Here is a 22,937-nt window from a genome sequence, read left to right as displayed (position 1 = left end):
TGCCACGCCCCCTGCGCCGCCTCCGCGCACGCGCCCTGGGACCGTCCCTGGGGGTCGCGCAAAACTAGAGCTTTTCCCTCCGCCTGAGCTGGGCGGGGAGACCTTGGGGTCCGGAGGCGGCGGGCCTGGGAGGCTGAGATGAGAGGGGGCGCGGGGCGGGGACTCCTGTGCGGACAGGTAGCCGGCTGGGGAAGGGTAGGCACCAGCCCCATCCCAGGCTGTGGCTGTGGGTCCCTCTGCCTCCCTCCCTGGCTGTTTCCGTCTCCCTCCTCCCTCCGGAGGGACAGGGCGAGCTTTGGTTATGAGTCTCCCGGCTCCTCCGCGCTCTCCTGCAGGCGGGTGTCGCCCGCCCGGGATGGTGGCAGGGAAGGCGGGCGGGAGGGCAGGAAGGAACACAGCGCTCCGGGTGGTATAAACATGAGGCCTTTACTCTGCAGGAGGAATTCACATTTCAAAAGCTGGTGGTCGTCAAGCTGATGTGAAAGACTATGAGACTGCAAAAATACGAGCTTCTTTTTTAAAACGTGGCCATTTCTAATACAAAATTTGCTCCCGCTTTCCACAGCCTTTCACTTACAAGCAAAGTGTTTAATTGGTTCTCTTTCAAATTTGCTGGAAGACAGTTCACAGAGCACTATTCCAAGCAGGAGGAAAAAGGACAACTGTACCATAGTTAACACTTGGAGTGCGGGTGAATTTCCCGCCAAAATATAAGATGGCTCTGTCTTTTGGTTTTGTTCCATCCACCAAAAGGGTGGATTACAAACAAATATTTGGTAATACGCAGTTACAATCGGCCCGAGTTTACACGTTTCCCGCACTCCACCGCAAATCTATATGAACCGAGTTAAAGACGGCTCCCGCGGAGTACGCGCAATTCACGCGAGCCGACTTAACTCGTTTCCCGCACTCCAAGTTAAAATAACAGTGAAAATATCCGGAATTGCAATGGAAAAATTTTAAAAACACATTTACCTAGATTTAGTTGGGCTGAAACTACATGGCATTGCTTACATTTTGGAATGCTGTCCATAAATAATCCCGAGCTAAGTACTAATTTGGGGTCGGGGAAGCCTCCTGAGACAATCAAGAAAACCTCAGAAAGTTCCTAGAAACATCTTGCTTTTAGGATGTGGAGACACTGATCAACAAAAGCATTTACATAAAACCAATATTTAACAGTTTTACACATTATTACAAAATAATAAGGCTGGACTTCAAAACAAAATTTGAACACAAGTATAAACAGTAAGACCCAATTGCTATCCTGCAAGAGCTTAGGAAACTTTAGTGAGCTAGACTAGACAAGATTACCAATGTGATGTTTTAAAACTGCCTTAAGACTCCTGGGTTAATTGGCTTTATAGAATGACTGAATTACAAAATAAAAGGTTTTGGTATCACTTTGTCCTAGCCCCTTTGTTAAATAAAATAATGTCAATTTTACTATTAAGATCTTCAATTTGATTTCATAATTATAAAGAAATCATTTCTAAAAGCTGATTGAAATTATAAATAGGGTAATGATAATACATTTGTCCGTGATTAAAATTCTGCATACCTTTTAGAGAGCATTTTACAAGAATGTTAAGATTTAAACAAAAGCTTATTTCATGCAGTTACAATAAGTTTAGGCTGAGCACTTAAAAAAAGGCAAATATATGTTCAAATTAAATACTAAACCAGAGAAGGGTACTGACAGAAATGAACCCAACCACAGTAAATTATAAATTCAAAATTGAAATCCTTTCATTACACTGAAATGGTCAAAACCTTTTACATAAAGTAATCTTCACTGAGACAAATATTTTCATTTTGTGGTATTTGTTAATTATATACCCAATAAAACATTTCTATGAAATTAAGTGTAAATATGGGACTGGAAATAGGTTTAATTTCATTAGATATCAAAAAGCAAAGTCCATGCACCTAAAAATTTCATTTATTTGGAATTCTCCCCTTCCTCACCTGCACTAATAACAAGACACTGGTATCAGTATTTCAGATGAAAGTATACTATAAACAGAACAAAGGACACGAACTGTAGGGTAGAAGTATTCTGGCTTATGCTAAGAAAAAGAAAATAACAAAAAAGCCTTTTTTTAAGTAGACATGCAACCACAAACAAATTTCTCAAGTAATCTAAGACACTTGGCCAATCTGTGTAACAAAAAAAAAATGCATTACATTAATCTTTTAACGAAAAAGGAATAGAAACCCTTAGGTTTCCATATTTTACTTTTTCAGATTTACACAAGCAAATCATATTATTAATATTCACAGATATTTTTCAATGGGAAACACCAATAATTCAGTTTTCCAATAGCATGTACTATGTTAAAGATTTGACAGTGCATTCATTTAATCTGGTGATTTTCATTTCAGTAAATACCTATTAACAAATTATACTTCATGGCAAAGAAATTCTTTATAATATCAAAACCAGATTTCTAATCCTGTTTAAAGCCACAATGAAATAACCCAGACATACTGCCATTAAAGTTTATTGTGATGAGACTGTAATAAATTTGCTCAGTGTTCGTAAAGTTCTAACACTTAAGGTGCTATAGAGAAACATAAGAGGATGTTACTCTATCATCTAAAAATATGACTCTTTTGATCTTGATCTGTATTTTGTGTTTTCTAACTTATTAAAACTGAGACCTGCCTCATAATGAGGCACATTTTGGCATCTGTGTAAATGCTGCTACCTGAAAGTAAAAATGAGGAAAAGAAGTTGTGAGTCACATTCATGGGTTTCATAGAAAAATATATATTCCCTGAATCAGTCATATCAAGTGGTCATCATTCAATATGAATTCCAATATTATAAACAAAATAAAACATTAATGGATTCCCTCTATTTCCAACACTACTTCAGAACTCGGATTACCAAATCCTCAAGTCCTCGTTGGCTTTGGGGTTGTGAATTGGAGGGACTGCATCTTGCTAGAGTACATATTTGCTTCATTCAAAAGTCAAATATGCTCAATGGCACTTCGTGAAATGTGCCTAATTTGTATTTTAATAATGACATCATGGTCGTGGTGAGTCTGAGTTTTTATACTCTAATGCAAAACCCTTAAAATTAGCAGGCTGGGATTTTGAATTTTTTTATTCCTTTAGGTTTTTGCTGTAGACCCTGTACACTTCCCATTATAGTTGACCCTCCATATCCAAGGGTTCTGCATCTGGGGCTTTAACCAACCACAACTCAAGAATACTCTACTAGGGGAAAAGCCACATTGTTGCTGATGTGTACTATGTAGTTAGGCCAACCATCTTTGCTTTGTAGACTTCTCTGTTATTAGTCCTAAACAGTACAGTATAACAACTATTTGCATAGCGTCTACATTGGATTAGGTATTATAAGTAGAGAGGATTTAAAGTATATGGGAGAATGTGTGTCCGTTATATAAATACCACACCATTTTATAGACGGGACTTGAGCATCTGTGGATTTTGGGAAGTCCTGGAACCAACCCCACCCCCTGGGATATGGAGGGACAACTGTATTTTCTTCCTCTTAGGAATCAAGACATTTCTCCAAGACCCTTCCTCCTGAAAGGGATAATTTTATGAGCGGTCTTTAGTCTTTTCTGTCTGCCTCTCCAACCATCGGCTTCACACACAGAGCTATTTCCTCTTCAGAATTCTTTGTAGGGTCTGTACAAAAACTCACTGCGAGGAAGCCTTCCTGGGACCCACTGTGACTCTCTGGGTTATGGTTTTCAGAAAATTCCTCGGAACGTGCCAACAAGGGGTTAACTTTAGAGCGAGGAGCAGAATGCAACTGCCAGTTTACTGTGGCCCCTGTTTCAATTCCACACACACATTTTCATAGTCACTACTTTTTCTTTCCAGGATCTGATCTGACTAAAACAAAAGCATTTTGCTATGAGTATCTTCTAGCTCTTTTTCACTCTCTGAATTTATACTCGTATCATCCTCTTTATACACATTCAGTAATTTTTTCTTAGCCGCAGCAGAAGCATTTCGATGGGGCAGTTTTCTGCTACTCTTCCTAATCCAGACACTTTCTGGTCCTGAAATCGTTTCCTTTAGATTACTCATTATCTTTATTTTATTGGCAGCAACAGTAGCACATCTGCGGGGAACTCTCCCAGGCACCATTTTTGCTTTCAGAGTGTCACTGGGCATTTGCACTGCATCCTTCTGATTATGCAAACATGTTCTCATTTTTGTATTGGGATCTCTGTCTCTAGGAACAAATTCTGAAAAACGAGTGAAAGTTCATGTAAATGCAAAAATCTTGTAGCACAAGATTTTACTACTCACATTCCTCAACAATACATTCCTAAACAATAAATTGCAAAATTACTCACATTGCTAAATAAAAACATAAGTGATCATCAAATACGACACGTCTTTGACCTTGATATAACCTTGCATTGCTTTACCTACAAAAGAAAGTCTTGAATAAGAGCTGCGAGTCCTCCACCTGGCATTCAATCATCTGTAAGGATAACGATCACTTCAAACAGTAGCGGACTTGTGAGGATGGAGTTAAGTACTTTCAGCATCTAAGTCATTCATTTAAAATCTGAATTTTTTTTAAATCTGCATTTTTAAAATGGAACCATATATAGGTTTTAAGTTTTGGTATCATTTCCAGCACTCCATGTTGAACTACTTTAAAATATTCCATAGGAGTTCTGAAATAATTTTTCTAGAACCTAAACAAGGAGGAAATACCATCATGACATGATGACCCAGCATCAGCACTATTACAAGACCCTTGTTAAGGGTTTAACTCTAATTAATACCAGTATTTCCTTTGGTTAAAGAAAAAAATTGATTAGTAGATAAAAAGGAATTTTATATTTTTTTATAGAAATGTGGTTTTAATCCTAGATTAATCTTTTTCCAAATATTTGAGCATTTCATATAACTGGAATTGTTAAATCCTAGTCTCATTATTCAAATATTTTCTGAGCTAGGCATGTGCCAGGCACACAGAGGATCAGGGTAAAAATTCAGAAGCAAACTAATTCTACATATATGCAAGTACACTGGTTGTGCAGAACTAGTGCAGTGCTGTGAGAACATATTCTAGAAACCAACCTCCGCTAAGGGGCAAGGAGGGCTTCCTTTAAGGAAGTGTCCTTGTAGCCAGGAGCTAGCAAGTGGAGGGTCCACCAGACAAAAGGTAGGACAGAGCCCAGGAAGGCAAGTCCTCCATCACACTGTGCTGTGCTGTGCTGAGATGGTGGGCCTACTACCTACTTACTCCACGTTTAGCAATTTAGGTGGGGCCAAAGCTAGATCTTCACATTTCAAACACAAGATGAATTAGCCCTCTTCTAGGGCATATTTCTTACTAAAAATGCAACCTAAGCTCATTAACCCCTGAATGTTAGGCCTTATCTCTTGGCAGCCTAGTCTTGAAGTCATTAGCAATAAACTGTCAGCGTGGCTCAGTGGTTGAGTGTCGACCTATGAACTCAGGCGGCCACGGTTCGATCCCCAGTCTGCTTCATTTCTCCACAGAGCACACGCCCTGGGCTGAAGGCTCCATCCCAGATCGGGGCTTGCAGGAGGCAGCCAAACAATGTTGATGCTCCTCTCTCATCAATGCTTCTCTCTCTCTCCCTCTCCCTTCTCTAAAGTCAATTTTAAAACATTTTTTAAAGGTACATTTTGTTCAATGTAAATCAAAGGAATTGCAAAAATGGCATTTTGGCAGACTAAGCTGATCACCATGGCCGTGCCCCATGCAGCATACCCATCCCCCTCAGACTCTGTGGAGTCACATGCATATAGTCGGGGGAGTGAGATGGGAAGTGGCTTAAAGTGTAGTGTTTTTACCACTTCAATGATTTCTTCTTAGGAATTTTAAAATTGTGAACATTAGTTCTCTGCAAGCTAAACCTAGATCCAAAGCCAATCTTTAGCACATTAACTCAGTGTGGGCAAAAGCTAGAATATACGGGGCAGGCAAAAGTAGGTTTACAGTTGTGAGTCCACAAAAGTTTATTCTTGTATTATTATTGCATTTACTTGTATTACAACTGTAAGCCTACTTTTGCCCAACCCTGTATATTAATATGCTACATCAGATAAATGGTTAAAACTAGATAGCAAAATTAAGGTGAAATTTGTACTTGTGGTAGGTTAGTAATACTAGTATTCAACTGCAACCATTTGCATGTTGAAAAAGCACTAAAAATAGACAACTGGTTCATCCCCAACACATACCCAGTTGACTAGCATCGATAAAATCCTATTACAACGAAAAAGTTTTGTAGGACAAAATGATGTTTAATTGCAGTGATTAATTCCTTTGTGATGTAGTGATAGAAGTACCCTATTTAGGAACCTGGTAAGTACTAACTCTAAGACATTTCAGTAAATGCTTATTTGTAACCCAAAATAAGGGAAAAGTTGAGATTCTACAAAAGAAACTTTAAGTGGGCTTTAAAAACTACTTTAAAGTCTGAACTTCAAATAAGTGGGGGAGAATGTGAACAAATTACTTTGCATACAGCAACTCTAACCTGATAGAGCTCTCTCCCTAGTCTTATGTCATGAAATGGGAACTTCCTAAAGATAAAAACAGTCTGAGGAAGACATTAGAATAACTTGTGTGGAATTAAAATAAAAATAATACGTAAATGTAAGTCAGTGTTAATTTTATTACTGACAACTTGGTAAATTATAAAGTGCTTTATTTTTCTTGGAAAACTACAAACAGTTTTTAGAAATATGTACAGGATAATTCAGCTAGAAGTCCAATTTGTATGTTAGTGTGCAAGCTTAAATTTTTTGGAGGATCCTATATGATTACAGTGTCACTAATACTAACAAGACAGTACAAGTCTAGTGTCCCAGATGGTCTTGGGTCAGTCAGTGTTGGGACAGTCAGCATGCCTGAGGCATTGCCGCTCTCCTATAAATGAATCCCTATTTGGATATGGAAAAAAACCTCATTAGAATAAAAATTTACATCTGCAGTAGCACTCAGTCAGGTTACTTTAAATCATGACTCAGATCACTGTGTATTCTAAGATGGTCTGTAATGAAGAGAAAAGGATAGACAATACAGCTTTGACAGAAAGCAGTAATCTCATTTTTATATTTTAAGGATTATTCATATTTCAATTTTACTTTATTCCAATTATACTTGATACAAAATTGTTTTCCTAAATCCAAAGTAAACTACACATCATTGCTATAGAAGCATATAGAATTTTAATTGGATCAGTTTTTATTGGAATATTAAAAACGAATTTGAGAATGGAAAAGAATGCCTGCTGCTGAAAACAATATACTAGCTTATTTCTTATCCTTTTCATTGATTCCTGTGGTTGGTAGATAAATCAATTCCATTCAGAGGGAAAACCTTTTAGTTGCAAATTATAACCTCTTCAAGCAAGCCTTTATCAGAGCTGGTGTGAGATTCCTCTCTTCACGGCCTCCCTTCACTGATAAGCAATGAAATGACCCAAACTCCGGAAGCATATAGCATTTAATACTGATGTCCATCCCTCCTAAAGCCTATGTTTCCAAAAGGATCCCATAAGCTTTGAAGTCTCTTTAGAGAATGCCTGTAAAACAATGTGTTTTCTGTAACTCTCTGGGTTTAACTGTTTACTATTTTCCCTAGGGGAGTTGGTAACACCGAGAAGTCTTCTATAGTATGGGAGTGTCAGGGCAAACGATGTCAGGAATGATTCCATCGAGTTGTTTTCCACTAGTTTGGTCACTTTTATGGTTGAATCGATGAACTGAAGTTCATCTATAGTTTACAATACACCCAGTGAGGGTGCCAGAGAACCTTGAATTGTTTTTACACATAGAGCTTTCTCTCATCCCTAGAAAAGTTAACTGGTACCATTCTTATGATTCTCACAAGCTTTGTGATGGGCATTTCAATTTTTTTCTAAAATTCTGATGAAAGCTCGAAGTATGAAAGGGGTATGATTATCTGCCTAATGAACTTTTTAAGAGACATCTCAAACTAAGGTAGGCAGGATAGGGTATCAGAAGTAAATACCGAGTTTCCAATTGACTTTATCGCTTCCCTAGTGAAATGCAGCGGGGCCCAGACAATCCTGACAACCCTAGTCAAGCACATCTCATGACTCCCTCCAGTTCCCCGCTCACCCCGCTTGTAGCCCTGCGTTCTGCCCACAGGAGAAATCACAGAGGGATAGAGGTTAGGGAACTGCTTAAGACAAGAAGTAAAGATGAGCTGCAAGGAAAACTGACTCCATATTGCTGACCTTAATCAATCAGCCAGGAGGCGTGAAGTCGTTTTAAAAAAGGAAAAAGCCTAATTAAATTTATTAAACTCTTACTCTTTTAGTTAGTAACTGACTAAAAAACTGGTTCCTAGATGAAAATGCGAAGGCTCAGATGTGCTAATGACTTAATTTAGAAAGTTCACTCAGAGCTCCTGTGTGGGAGTGGAAATTAAGATTTATCTCTTTGACAGGCTCCAGTAAAATGGTGAGAACTTTACAGGTGAACTGAATGTGTCCAGTCCAAGGACTCAGTATGGATCAGCACTTATATAGTTCAATATATTAAAAATTAAAGATTCCTTTAACATTTAACCACTAATTGTAAAGGGCAATAGTTTCTGAATACTTCCCTTCTGGAACCATCACTAAGCAGGGCTAGCTGCTGTGGTCAAGTCTGTCGCTGGTCATCTCCTTTCAGTTAGTTCAGAATGCCTTTCTCTTTAGCACTCCAAATCCCCATGAAAGTTCTAACAAATGATAAAACTTACCTTAAAATTAACTTCAAAACTAAAGCATGACCAGAAAATATACTGCAACACTGATCACTATACTGAATGAAACTATTATTCTTGACTAGATATATACTCTATGACATGCTGTCACATTTAAGAGCCTACAGATCTGTAGGACCCAAATGTTGTGACTGCCCTGCCCACTCCTCAGCCTCCCTCCATCACATCGTAAGCGCAATCCTTGAGAAGGCAACCAGAGTCAGACATTTCCCTACCACACTAACAATAGACTAGGAACAAGCTGGCAGAGTGACTGGTAAACACCCCCCTGAACTTTGAGAATTCCCATGTATCCTTAGGCAACATCTGTAATTTAAGAAAATAGCTATAAAAATACTCTTTGAATGGAAGAAGAGGTAACACAGCCCTCGTCATTATATTCTGTACACTTCAATCCTTCCTAATAATTCACAATTGAGTTACAAGCAGGATTAGCAGTTACTAATGTAGTTGGACTATATTTTCCCACTATGTTCCACTTTCTCCCTAGCTTTGACAGATTTATTTAGTTTGGTCTTTCTATTCCCAAATACTAGAATAAGAGACAGTCTTTAAACTGTTAAGTTGCAAGTTTCTTAGGGTTTCTGCTTTATTATTCCCTGATATCCACTGCAGAAGTGCAAGGCATACTTAATTAATAGACAAAAACTTCTACAATGAAGGTGGTTTGTTGCACCCTTTCATACTAGAATTGAGCTATAATTTCCACACGCTGTAAGAAAGCTAAAGTATTTGGTGACAGCTACAAGATACCTGACAAAGTAAATATGTTGACTTAATATCAATGAAAAATATGGGGCTGGTATTTCAGCTATAGTAAAGGACAAGGCAAAAAGACCTTCTCTGGCCATTTAAAAGTTATTTAAAAAATCAATTCAATTGAGTAGAAAGAAAAACCAAAAATACTGTATGCACCTTTAACGATGTTCTTACATTTTGATATACAAACCCCTCATTTTGTTCAAATGGTACAAATTCAGCTTGTAGTTACAGAAGAGATTAAAATCCTTTCAGCTTAGTTTTTAATACTATAAAGTTAATAAATTTTGTGTTCTAATGTTCTTCTTGAAAAAAGGCTAGAAGAACGACAGGGAATGTAGTATGGACCCAATGTTACTCTAAATAAGAATTTTTACTGAAGATGTCATCAACTGATGAAGTGGGAGGATTTGGTGAAGTGTCTTATTCTTGTTTTCAGACAGCAGTACCTCAGACAGTATTTTTTGGTTTATGGCTCCTTTTTCCATTTCCACTTCTAGATTTGAAGTGAATTTTCCTAAAACATAAGTTCTTTCCTTCTATTTCCTTATTATAAAACGGATTTCCTTTTCAGGTACAACGCTCTGCTATTTAAAAGAAACTTTTGTGTTTTAATTTAGAAGCTGTAACTGCTTTATCCTTTTCTAAGGACTAGTAAATTGAGAAAGGATTTAATCAGAGATTTTCCCCTAAAATAAAAAAAAGGGAGAACCACCATCCTAGGAATTAACTTGGAATATATTTTTCCTTTTATTCAGAAATTACTATACATTGTCAATATACCCTTTTTAAAAAAAGTAGGATATGAAAAAAAATGCTTTTAAAACCTCACCTATTTTTAAACATTTTAATTTTTTTCTTAATATGCTTGGTAAAATTAGTTATTCAAAGAAATAAAAAAAACAAACCTAAGTACCTCAAACCTTTTTGTTTAAACCATAAATGAATAAAGTCAGAGGACTTTGGACATACACAACACAGTAGTATTTTTTTCATATACCATTAAGTTATGTCAAGTGCAATGGAAAGCTATAGCCCTTCATCAGTTCACATTCAATTTGTAACCTTTTATCTTTTCTCACAAGAAAAACACAAACCAATCCCAAACGTATTAAAGTACATCTGTGCATTAAATCCCTGCGCCTTTTCGCATAAAGTAGAAAAAATCAAACGTTCTAGTGCTCAATGTAAACATTTTGAACTATTAATTATTTATTAATTTTCCTTAAAGGTATTTAGGAGTGTGTGTCACATATTCAAAGTTAACCTTAGGAATAGCACCATGACCAAAAAAAAAAATAATTCTCTCTATAATCCCTTAGTTTTACTTCAGAATTTGAGAAGCTACCATTGTCAACCACACATTCAAAGTTACCAGGACAATTCTTGTGTTTTTTTCCATATGAAACCAGAATACTTCTTATATAAATAAGGGTGTAACTATTTTGGACAAAATGAAAAATTAGTAATTAGTTGACCAGCCAGTCAATGACCAATTAATTTAGTCTAAAGAATAGTTCTATTGATGAAGCCTAAATGGTCAAACTAACATTATACCAAAAGAATTTATGTGTTTATGAATGTATTCCCTATTTATTTAAGGATTTTTGGTACCTTTTTGCAAATGATGGTAAACATGGAGTTATAACCCTGAGACTAGATATAAAATGGAGAAGCTTAAGAAAAGTTTAAATAAATTAATGGATATGACATCTATCATCACTTCTTAAAATTAAGGAAGTAAAGAGCATTCCATTAATTTTTTCAGGTCAAGAGTGAAGGACAATTATCCTGCACCAAACTGTGTACTATGCACTTAATACAACTTTGAGAAGAAGAGCATCTCTAAACAACCAAAGGAGAAGCAGGCCTCCCACCTATCTCAGCTGGCAATGTCTAAAAGAGAAAATACCTTTACCATGTCAAACAGGATAGATAACTGCAAAGTAACAACACTTAAGAACATTCTCTAACACTAATACCAGAGTCTGGTGCTTTTCCCTATCTGCCACTTTAAGGATACACAGGAGAAAAAGGTTAATTTAGTCTGAAACCAAATAGGGCCAATAAATAGTAAAGGTGGGAGTACTGAAACATACCCCTTCGCTACAAAATATGTAAACCATTTGAATCAAGTCCATCTTCAGGCACAAACAAGCCAGGAATGGCCACCTATACTGTTTGGAGTAGCACAATCTTATCAAGTAAAAACATTTGGCTCAAAAAAAAAAAACTAAGTGTACTATGGTATCTGATGTTGTGATAAAAGTTTTGCTTTAAATGGATTCCAAAATTATTTTCCAACAAAATATGACTTTTCTTAGGTTTAAAGTAGAGGTCACTAATGACGTTACACTTAGTTACCCCAGCAAAGAATGTTTGAGATTGCACATGGCAGCAGTAAGCTAAAACAAAGAGATGGAGATAACATTTCACTAGTTTCCTATATAGATGAGATTTGCAATTGCACACTTAACAAAATTCAACCCTACGATTTCAATAGAAATGGGGGGAACTACATATAATTTAAATATTCTCTGAGTTCTGTACACTCTATTAAAGAATAAACTCTCCCTAAATCTAAGGCACACAAACTCCTCTATATCACAGAGTAAGACTATCGAAGACCGAGAGTTTGGTTAAATCCCTCACATGAAAACCAGGAGATCATGGAAAGAAAATTATATAGCCTTTTGTTAGAGCACAATCTAAAAGAAAATGCTAGGACTATGGTCTGGCCTTAGGAATTGAAATATATGATCAAAACATTAAAAAAAATAATTTACCAGCACTTTATAAATTCAAGTTTATAAAATAATAATGTTATTTCCCTTTAAAATAAAAAGAAAGATGCAACAACATTTGAAAAGAAAACTGGAAACCATTTCAATGAAAATGACCAAATATGGTATAATGCATTCTACTCAAGTAGCCAGGGAAAGAAAAAAAAAAAAAGTGGTAGGTACCTTGCCTACTACTAATCATGGTAACACCTCCCATGATTGTAATGTCGGTATGGACATAATATTTATGAAAAATCTGTAAACATAGGTCTTGTGAAATTGTTATGCTACAATATGACATGGGTTAGAAACTACCACCTCTTGACAAATTCCAAAAATATCTGCATGGCACTTGCAACCATGAAAGTAATGCTCATTGGTTGTGATAACCAGGATGTCTAGTGTTTAACATATTTCAAACTCTTGCTATATGTAGTTAAATACTGTTTAAGTAGATCTGCCCCCAAAATGAAGCATATTTTGGCACCTGTGCTGAATGCTGCTACAAAGGCAAGCAAGTGCAAATAAAAATAACAGTCATGATTTAGTCACATTCATAACTTTTCATAGAAAAATATAAATATATTCCCTGAATTGTAGGACAAAAAATAATAATAATTTCAACAGCCAGGTTTCACCATAAATTCCAGTCCATTTCCTCTTTAAATGAACTGGTTTTCCCTCAAGGTCATAAGGTGCAATCATCAAAATCTAACACATTTTCTAAGTTTCTATCATCATCCCCATCATGGTATCTCACGGTCCTTCTACCCTGATTTCTCGTTTTAATTTTTGAACGTCGAAGAACTCTCTTAGATTTTGCATAGTCCAAATCCTCCCAGTCATTATCATCCACATTTAACCTAGGACGCTTGCTCTGTCTTTGTTGCCTCACAGTTTTAGATATGTTAGCTGTAAAAGTTTTACCTTTTCTAACATTTACTTTTGCTTTTCCTTTTGTTTTCCTCTTTTTGGTTTTTGTCTCATCAGCACAGTCAACCTCTGATTCAGTTACAGATCCCAACTCTGAGTCAGATTTGGGACTAGTGTCCGGTCCACACTCTGAATTCCCTGTTGTTTCTGAATTTTTCACATTTCCCAATTGAGGATGCAGTCTCTTCCTTCTTGTTTCCGGCTTAGCTGCTTCCTGGGAGTCCTGAATCACTCCTGTCTTACTGAAAGGAGCCTTCCCATAGGTCCTGAGTCTTCTGCCATTCCACCTGCGCAGCCCGTAATTCAGTTCCTCTTCAAAGTTAGTCTCTGTAGTAGTTTTTTGCTCCAAAGTTGACTCAGAAGGAAATTTTCTACCAATCTCACCCCCTGGAATATGGCTTTTTGAATCTTCCTCTGAAGACCCAAACAACGACCTCTTTGTTCTAGAAGGTGCAGCATTTGTTTTGTGGCTACCGGTAGGCCTGGCAGGCCTGTCCCTATATTCTGACTTCGGCATACCTTCAGAGTCGGAGTCTCCACTGAGAGGCTGATGAACGCTTTCTGCGCTCCCTTCTGAGTCAGCCTCAGGCGCCTCCCCTTCACACGCGCCCTGTTTGTCTGGCACTGCACCGTTTGCGTCTCCCTCAGAATCACTCCCTATCTTCGTGGCTGTGGTACACGCAAAACGGAGGGGCTTCTTCCTTCTCCTCTTGCCTCTAGTGCACACGTTTTCTAAACTAGCATCTTCCATGTCACTCATGAGCTTAATCTTACTGGCAGCGGTGGCTGCACATCTTCGAGGAATCCTTTGGAGACCCGTTTTGGCTTTGGAGGATTTCTTAACCACTTTCGAACTGCTGTCTGAGTCACTGGAACAGACCCTTTTCCTGGAAACTTTTCTGCTTTGTCCATGGTCCCGTGATGTAGAATCTAAAAATTAAGAGTATTCCTTTAATCTTCAATTCAACATTTATGACATCAGTCCATAATTCTGCATTCTTTTTTTTTTTTTTTTAAATATATTTTATTGATTTTTTACAGAGAGGAAGGGAGAGAGAGAGTTAGAAACATCGATGAGAGAGAAACATCAACCAGCTGCCTCCTGCACATCTCCCACTGGGGATGTGCCCGCAACCCAGGCACATGCCCCTGACCGGAATCGAACCTGGGACCCTTCAGTCCGCAGGCCGACGCTCCATCGACTGAGCCAAACCGGTTTTGGCAATTCTGCATTCTTATTAACTGGGAAGGAATGGCAGTGAGTGGCATGGGAGCAGTGACTTGTTAGCCTCAGCACCATTCACAAGCACAACATATTCCTCACAGTAAAACCCCAGGCCTTTCTAGCTATGTGCACAAACACCTGACATTAAAACCTTTTACTTACATGAGTACAGACTAAACTCTTTACCACTACACTAGGGTATAAAAACTAACCACTTACTCTCAGCCTCCCTGCAACACTTCTTAACTTTACAAGTTCCTATCACACCAACTTTTCATCTTAGCTTTAGCTGCCTCCTGCTCTTTTAAAAATTTTTCATCAATCCCCATTTACCAGTACAATCTTAATTCAGCAATTTACCTCACCTCTCTGTGCTCGTTATCAGTAAAATTGACAACAGTCCCTATCTCATAAAAGATATGAAGATTAAACTGATTAATAAACATAAAGCATTTATCCCTGTCTGGGTGGCTCAGTTGGTTGGAGCATCATCCCATACATCGAAAGGTTTGATCCCCGGTCAGGGTGCGTACGGTGAATACGGGAAGCAACCAATCGATGTTTTTCTCTCACATTGATGTTTCTCTCTCTCTCTCTCTCTGCCTTCCTCTCTCTCTAAAAAGTAAAAACAAAAACATATCCTCGGTTGAAGATTAAAGAAAAAACATAAAGCATTTAGAAAAACATCATGATATACAGAACATCTTGGAAAATGTTCTGTTAGCTGCTATTATTATTACTTACCACATTCCTTTCAATCAGTCCTACCCTTTTCTTTCCCCTTCTCAAACCATCATCACGACAGTTTATAAATGTGCTTGCCTTTGTTTTCTTAATCCCATCGCCAATATAATATCCCCAATCACCAATACAAGAAGTGAAATCTTTAATAGTAATAGTGTTAAGGCCAAATTGCCTGTCATGTGAGTAAAACTAAATGCACTCAACCAATAGTTAGGTGCGCACACAGGAATATGAGAGATGAAAGAAAAAAAAAAGACTAATGGAGAATGCAGGGAGTGTAGAGAAAACAACTGGCAAAGAGAAGTTTCACAGGAAAGAAAAACAATGTATGCTAGAAGGGAAGGGCAATAAGAACAAATCAGTGACATGTTTTCAATTACCTTTCACAAAATCGTTTGGTTTTTCTTTTGTTTTGTCATCATCTGAATCCACATCAGTTTCAGACACATGATCTGAGAAACAGTGGGACGCAGCCATAGGTTCACTCTTCGACTTTCCTGACAGCAGGTTTGTTTCCATTTTGTGACATCTACCATCGCCTCTATCTTCCTCAGATTCAGAGTCCTCTGAATCAGTAAAGACCTTTGCTTTTTTAAGGGAAGTGGCATTCTTGCGAGTTGTGCTGTATTTCCTACCAGGGTATTTTCTTGGCTCAGAATCTGCTTCCTCCTCTTCCCCTGAGACACTTCCTGCCTTAAGTTTCTGCCCAGACGTTGATGGGCCATTAGTTCTGTCATGTCCATAATCTGAACCATGACTTTCCTCAGAAGACTCTATTTTAAGAAGTTTTGTTTTAGAAGTTGCTGCAGTATGGGACTTGTAGCCATTAGCATGCCAATTTTTCCGGACTACCTGCAAGTCACTTTCTGACTCTGAATCTCCACTTTCAGATTCATTGACAGTATTCTGGGCCGCATGAGAACTGGACACTGGCGATGGTTGATTGTGATCTTTTAGCTCCTCTTCTTCAGTTTCTGACTTTAAGCTCTGCTCATCTTCAGAATTATATAATAACTTTTTTCTAGCCACAGCAGAAGCATTGCGGTGAGGCAGCTTACGGCCAGAACAGACATTTTCAGAGCTAGAATTCTCCTCTATATCACTCATTAGCTTTATCTTATTGGCAGCCACAGCAGCACACTTTCTTAGCACTTTCCGGTTATTTCCAGCTCGGGCTTTTAAACTTTCACCAGTTTCTAATGAATTGTTATCGGAGTCACTTAAATAAACTCTCTTTCGAGTGGCTTTTCTGCCACATCCATTTTCTAAAGAAACTGGACCTAGAAATAAAGTAACAATAAGATTAGAAAGGTCTTCCTTATTTCAACATTTTTTAAATGACTTCACTATTTTAGTACTGATATTCCTTATATTTTACTCCCAAAACAGATTTCCTTTCTAAATCTAAAAGACTTAAAAGGATACAACAGAATAGACACTACAAAAATAAACTCACACATATATGGTCAATTAATTTATGAAAAAAGAGACAAGAATACACAATGGGGAAAGGAGATACTTTTCAATAAATGGTGTTGGGAAAATTGAACAGCACATGCAAAAGAACAAAAACTAGACTGCTTTCCTAAACCACACCCAAAAATTAACTCAAAATAGATTTAAGATTTGAATGTAAGACCTAAAACCATGAAACTCCTAGAGCAGTGATGGCGAACCTTTTGAGCTCGGCGTGTCAGCATTTTGAAAAACCCTAACTTAACTCTGGTGCCGTGTCACATATAGAAATTTTTTGATATTTGCAACCATAGTAAAACAAAGACTTATATTTTTGATATTTATTTTATATATTTAAATGCCATCTAACAAAGAAAAATCAACCAAAAAAATGAGTTCGCGTGTCCCCTCTGACACGCGTGTCATAGGTTCACCATCACTGTCGTAGAGAGCAATGGCCGATGTGACTCAGTTGGTTGGAGCGGCATTCGGTGCACCAAAAGGTTGTGGGTTCAATTCCGTCAGGGCACATACCTAGGTTGCGGGTTCAATCCTGTTCAGGGTGTGTACGGCAGGCAACCGATCAATGTATCTCTCTCACATCAATGTTATCTCTCTCCTTTCTCCCTTTCCTCCTTCTTTACTCCCTCCCTCCCTCCCTAAAATCAATAAAACATATCCTCAGGACAGGATTAAAACTTTAAAAAAAATGGGCATAGACATGAATAGGTATTTCCCAAAGAAGACATACAAATGGACATGCATGACATGACTAATCATCAGGAAAATGCAAATCAAAACCACAACGAAGTTATCACTTCACACCTGTTAGAATAGTTACTATCAAAAAGATAAGAAATAACAAGTGTTGACAAGGATGTGAAGAAAAGGGAACCCTTGTGTCTTGTTGGTAGGAAAGTAAATCAGTGCAGCCTCTTTATAGAAAACAGTAGAGAGGTTGCCTCAAAAAATCAAAACTAGAACTACCATATGATCCAGCTATTCCACTTGCAGATATTTATCCAAAGAAAACAAAAACAAGTCCAAAAGATCTACGCACCCCCACGTTCAATGCAGCATTATTTACAACAGCCACAATAGGAAACAAGCAAAGCACAGTGTCCATCAATAGATGAATGGAGCCTGGCTGAGGGGCTCAGTTGGTTGATATCATCCTGTGGACCAAAAAGTTGCTGGTTCAATCCCGTTGGAGCATATATGGAAGGCAACCAATCATCTTTCTCTCTCACACTGATGTTTCTTTCTATTTCTCTCTCTCTCTCTAAGCATGTCCTTGGGTGAGGATTTTAAAAAAAATGAATGGATAAAGAAGATGTGATATATATACACAATGGAAAGCTATTCAGCTACAAGAAGAATGGATTCTTGCCATTTGAAACAACACAGAGTGACCGTACGGGCATTATGCTAAGTGAAGTAAGTTAGATAAAGAAAAAGAAATACCATATGGTCTCACTTATATGTGAAATCTAAAAAACAAACAAACAAAACCAAGTTCATAGATACAGAGAACAGACTGGTGTGTGTACGGGGAGGGGCGGTTTGAAGGGGGTCAAAAGGTATCAACATCCAGTTATAAAATAAATAACTCATGGAAATGTAATGTACTGCATGGTGGCTATAGTTAATACTGTAGTGCACATATGAAAGTTGCTAAGCCCTGGCCGGGTAGATCAGTTGGTTAGTGTTATCCCAATATATCAAGGTCTGTGGGTTCAATCCCTGGTCAGGGCACATACAAGAATCAAACAATGGCACTAGCTGATTTGGCTCAGCGGACAGAGTGTCAGCCTATGGACTGAATGGTCCCATGTTTGATTCTAGTCAAGGGCACATGCCCTGGTTGCAGACTCGATCCCCAGTAGGGGGCATGCAGGAGGCAGCCAATCAATCATCATTGATGTTTCTATCTCTCTCTCTCTCCCCTTTCCTCTCTGAAATCAATAAAAAATATCTATTTTAAAAAGAATCAAACAATGAATGCATAAATAAGTGGTACAACAAATCGATGTTCCTCTCTCTCTCTCTCTAAAATCAATCAATAATTTTTTTTAAAAAAAAGAGAGAAAGTTGCTAAGAGAGTAAATCTTATATATGGTGATGGATGGTAACTATAGACTTGTGGTCATTTCACGATGTACTAGTATACAAATATCAAGTCATTATGGTGAACACTTGAAACTAATACCATGCCAGATGGCAACTATACCCCAATTTTTAAAAAGTTTACAGGACTAATCATATGTAGATACATTAAATCAATAAACCATTCAGTGTTTAGCTTTTGAACCTCATGATATACATCCCTCCAAAGCACCCCCAAGGTCTCTCACCAGGTCTTCTTTGCGCAGCCCGGGTTCTGGTCACTCTGAGATTGCCACTTCTGGCCAGCCTACGGCGCAAGGAGGGCTCACGAGCTCTTGAACTCCCTTTGCTCTCCTCTGAACTCTCTGAAGCTGAGGACGATAAAGAGGGACCTAAGGAATCTTCCATTTCACTTTCTAAGAAAAACAAAGCATCAACAGTTCATTACACACATTCTCTTATCTTTACACACATAAGCAGTTACTTCATAACAAAAGACTTAAAGCAGATTCCTAAATACTTAAGAGTATATTTTCTAAAGATGTTCGAAAAAAACAGCTGATTGGTGGCATAGGTAAACACTGGAAATTGCTGCCTCACACAACCACTTCAAAAATACAACTAAAAGACAAAATGGACATCATCCAGAACCACAGGAAAGCTGGCTGAGTGGAAATTCTATAACTAGAAGGAAAGAGAAAAGCACACTGAGACTCAGAGGAGGTGCAGAAGTAAAGTGCAGAGGTATGGAGGCACATGTGGAAAGGGCTGGCAACTGAGGACACGGTTGTCTTTTTCAATCAGGAGGGAGTCACAAGCTCCCGACTGAACTGAACTCCAGTTCCGGGCGAGTCTCTGGGGACCCAGACTCATACGGGGAGAAACTGGACTGTCTGTCATCGGACAGAAATCGAGGGTGGCTTTCTCTCAGAGGTGCTTGCAGCGATTACCGGGACAGGACACTGAGATGAGGGGCCTCTTAGGGTAGGACTGAGGAGCAGCTATAGCTGCTTGCTTCGCCCTGTTGATCCCCCTGAGACCCCGCCCCAAACAAGCTGTGCGCAGAAGCTTTTGCATATGAAAGGCCTGGCCCTTTGCAATCTGAAAATTACCTAACAAACTGCAGCTGGGTCAGAAAGACCCAGAACTTCCAAAAGAAGGCCCAAGGCCCCACAGCAGCTTGCATTGCTTCACAGCTGGGCCTCATCTGGGCACCTCCAAACCCCAAACAAACAAGAGGAATCTGCAGATCTCTCCATAGCTCCTGCTGGGTAGCCTTAGGCAGAGGCTAAATTAGCACCTCCTTAGAGATCCAAGAGCCAGTGTACCCAGTGGTCAGAGTGGGACCATCCAGATTACAACTCCTCAGATCCATAAGGGACACACTTAGGGGGCAGACTCAGTGAATACCAAAGCCCCACTGAAGCAAGTCTTGCCCCAGAAGGGTGTCTCCAGCACAGAAGTCCTCCCACTGCAGACAGCTGATTCTCACTGCCAATTGGCCTGGAGGTCAATTCCTCCCAGTGACACCTACAACAATCAAGGCTTAACTACAATAAGACTGTGCACAAAGCCCACAAAGGGGTGCACCAGGAGTGTCTACCTCAGGTAATTGGGGAGGCTGAGCCACTGGGCCCTATAGGACACCTAGCACACAAAGCCACTCTATCAACACAGGGAAGCATAAAAAATGCAGAGACAAAGAAACAGGTCACAAATAAAATGGAGGAAAGCAAACTACAGGATATAGAGTTCAAAACCACGGTTATAAGGTTTTTCAAGAATTTTCTAGAAACCGCCAATAAATTTAGTGAGACCCTCGAGGTTATGAAAAAGGACCAACTAGAAATTAAGCATACACTGACTGAAATAAAGAATATTATACAGAGTTTCAACAGCAGACTAGAGGATCGCAAGAATCAAGTCAAAGATTTGAAATATGAAGAAGCAAAAAACACCCAACCGGAAAACAAAAAGAAAAAAGAATCCAAAAATATGAAGATAGTGTAAGGAGCCTCTGGGACAGCTTCAAGCGTACCGATATCCGAATTATGGGGGTGCCAGAAGAAGAGAGAGAGCAAGATATTGAAAACCTATTTGAAGAAATAATGACAGAAAACTTCCCCTACCTGGTGAAAGAAATAGACTTACAAGTCCAGGAAGCACAGAGAACCCCAAACAAAAGGAATCCAAAGAGGACCACACCAAGACACAGCATAATTAAAATGCTGAGAGCAAAAGACAAAGAGAGAATTTTAAAAGCAGCAAGAGAAAAACAGTCAGTTACCTACAAGGGAGTACCCATACGACTGTCAGCTGATTTCTCAACAGAAACTATGCAGGCCAGAAGGGAGTGGCAAGAAATATTCAAAGTGAGGAATAGCAAGAACCTACAACCAAGATTACTTTATCCAGCAAAGCTATCATTCAGAATTGAAGGTCAGATAAAGAGCTTCACAGGCAAGAAAAAGCTAAAGGAGTTCATCACCACCAAACCAGTATTATATGAAATGCTGAAAGGTATCCTTTCAGAAGAGGAAGAAGAAGAAAAAGGTAAGGATACAAATTATGAACAACAAATACACATCTATCAACAAGTGAATCTAAAAATCAAGTGAATAAATAATCTGATGAGCAGAATAAATTGGTGAATATAATAGAATCAGGGGCATAGAAAGGGAATGGACTGACTATTCTGGGGGGGAAAGGGGTGTGGGGGGTGCGGGAAGAGACTGGACAAAAATCGTACACCTATGGATGAGGACAGTGTGGGGGGGAGGTAAGGGCAGAGGGTGGGGTGGGAACTGGGTGAAGGGGAGCTACGGGGGGAAAAAAGAGGAACAACTATAATAATCTGAACAATAAAGATTTAATTAAAATAAAATAAATACAGCTGATAAAATTGGTATTAAAAGGTACATAATCAGCCCTAACCAGTTTGGCTCAGTGGATAGAGGGTTGGCCTGTGGACTAAAGGGTCCCAGGTTCGATTCCGGCCAAGGGCACATGCCTGGGTTGTGGGCTTGATCCCCAGTAGGGGCGTGCAGGAGGCAGCCGATCAATGATTCTTTCTCATCATTGATGTTTCTATCTCTCTCCCTCTTCCTTCCTCTCTGAAATCAATAAAGAAATATAGAAATAAAAGAAAAAAACATTAAAAAAAAGTACATAATCAGCATTTTGAATTGTTTGTTCTCTTATTTCTGAAAGTAGCATATTACTCCTGCTTTGGATTCAGAAAATAAAGTGTATATACTTAATAAACAAACTTCCATTTAAAAACTTAATTAGCCCCCCTTTCTACTCCCTTCTATTATGAAACTAGCAGTATTATACACCTGAGCGCTCAGCAGTTGAATAACATAACGTTCTACTTCTCACCAGATAATGTAGAACCATTTGTTAGAGTGACAGGTCTACTTCTTCTCATTCTTTCTGATGATCCTGCTGAATCTGAAGAGTCCTCAGAAGAAACACCTGAAGAGACACTGGCACGTGTCTTGTGGCTTGCAGAATAAGCTGCCTGGCTTGAGGTAGACTGAGTAGGAGAACCTACCAACTCAGGAATTACTCTTATCTGAGATTTTAAACGCTTCTGCTTGGTATTTCTGGTCAGAGATATGAACAAAAGAAGCTGTATTTAACAAAACAGAAAACACCTAAATAAAAGTATATTATTACTTTAATCTGAGAATAATTTTAGATCAAAATATTAAAATATCCATTATTAACATCTTTTTCTGGCATGGATTACTATTAATATTCTTACTTTAAATTTGATATTGTTTTATCACAAATTGGAGTAATGAACAAATGATCCAAGTAACAGTTAACAGAAAATCACATTGAATATGGTTCTTGGGATTAAATGCTTAGGGAGAACCAACATTTATGTAATATAGGCATTTTTCACATTATAAATCTGAGTCTCAATATGACCCTACTTTCTCTCTAGTTTCCTATTTATGTTTCTAAACACAGTATAAAATTAAGAGAAGAAATCAACAAAACCTGAACAGAAAAGCAAAAAGGAAGGTGGGGGAAGAGAGGGTAAAGGAGGAATAAATGGTGATGGAAGAAGACTTGACTTGGAGTGAATACACAATACATATACATATGATGGATTATTGACCTGTACCCCCTGGAAACCTAT

The 22,937-nt window shown here is 38.4% G+C and overlaps 1 protein-coding gene across 1 annotated transcript in view; it reads right to left on the bottom strand.

The window, feature by feature from the left end:
- Positions 1-946: 946 nt before the first annotated feature.
- BRWD1 (bromodomain and WD repeat domain containing 1) overlaps positions 947-22,937 on the bottom strand; it is an 88,316-nt gene continuing 66,325 nt past the window's right edge. The window contains exons 35-39 of the mRNA XM_014466949.2: positions 22,166-22,392; positions 19,033-19,200; positions 15,604-16,503; positions 13,249-14,184; positions 947-4,235 (exon numbers count right to left, since the gene is read on the bottom strand). Of these exons, the coding sequence (XP_014322435.2) occupies positions 3,877-4,235; positions 13,249-14,184; positions 15,604-16,503; positions 19,033-19,200; positions 22,166-22,392 (2,590 nt within the window). The 3' untranslated portion in view covers positions 947-3,876. The remainder of the gene's footprint in view (positions 4,236-13,248; positions 14,185-15,603; positions 16,504-19,032; positions 19,201-22,165; positions 22,393-22,937) is intronic.

Source organism: Myotis lucifugus, unplaced genomic scaffold (genome assembly GCF_000147115.1).
Source record: "Myotis lucifugus unplaced genomic scaffold, Myoluc2.0 scaffold_372, whole genome shotgun sequence".
NCBI lineage: Eukaryota > Metazoa > Chordata > Mammalia > Chiroptera > Vespertilionidae > Myotis > Myotis lucifugus.
The sequence above is the reverse complement of the archived record's forward strand: the minus strand, read 5'-3'. Positions and strand labels throughout refer to the sequence as shown.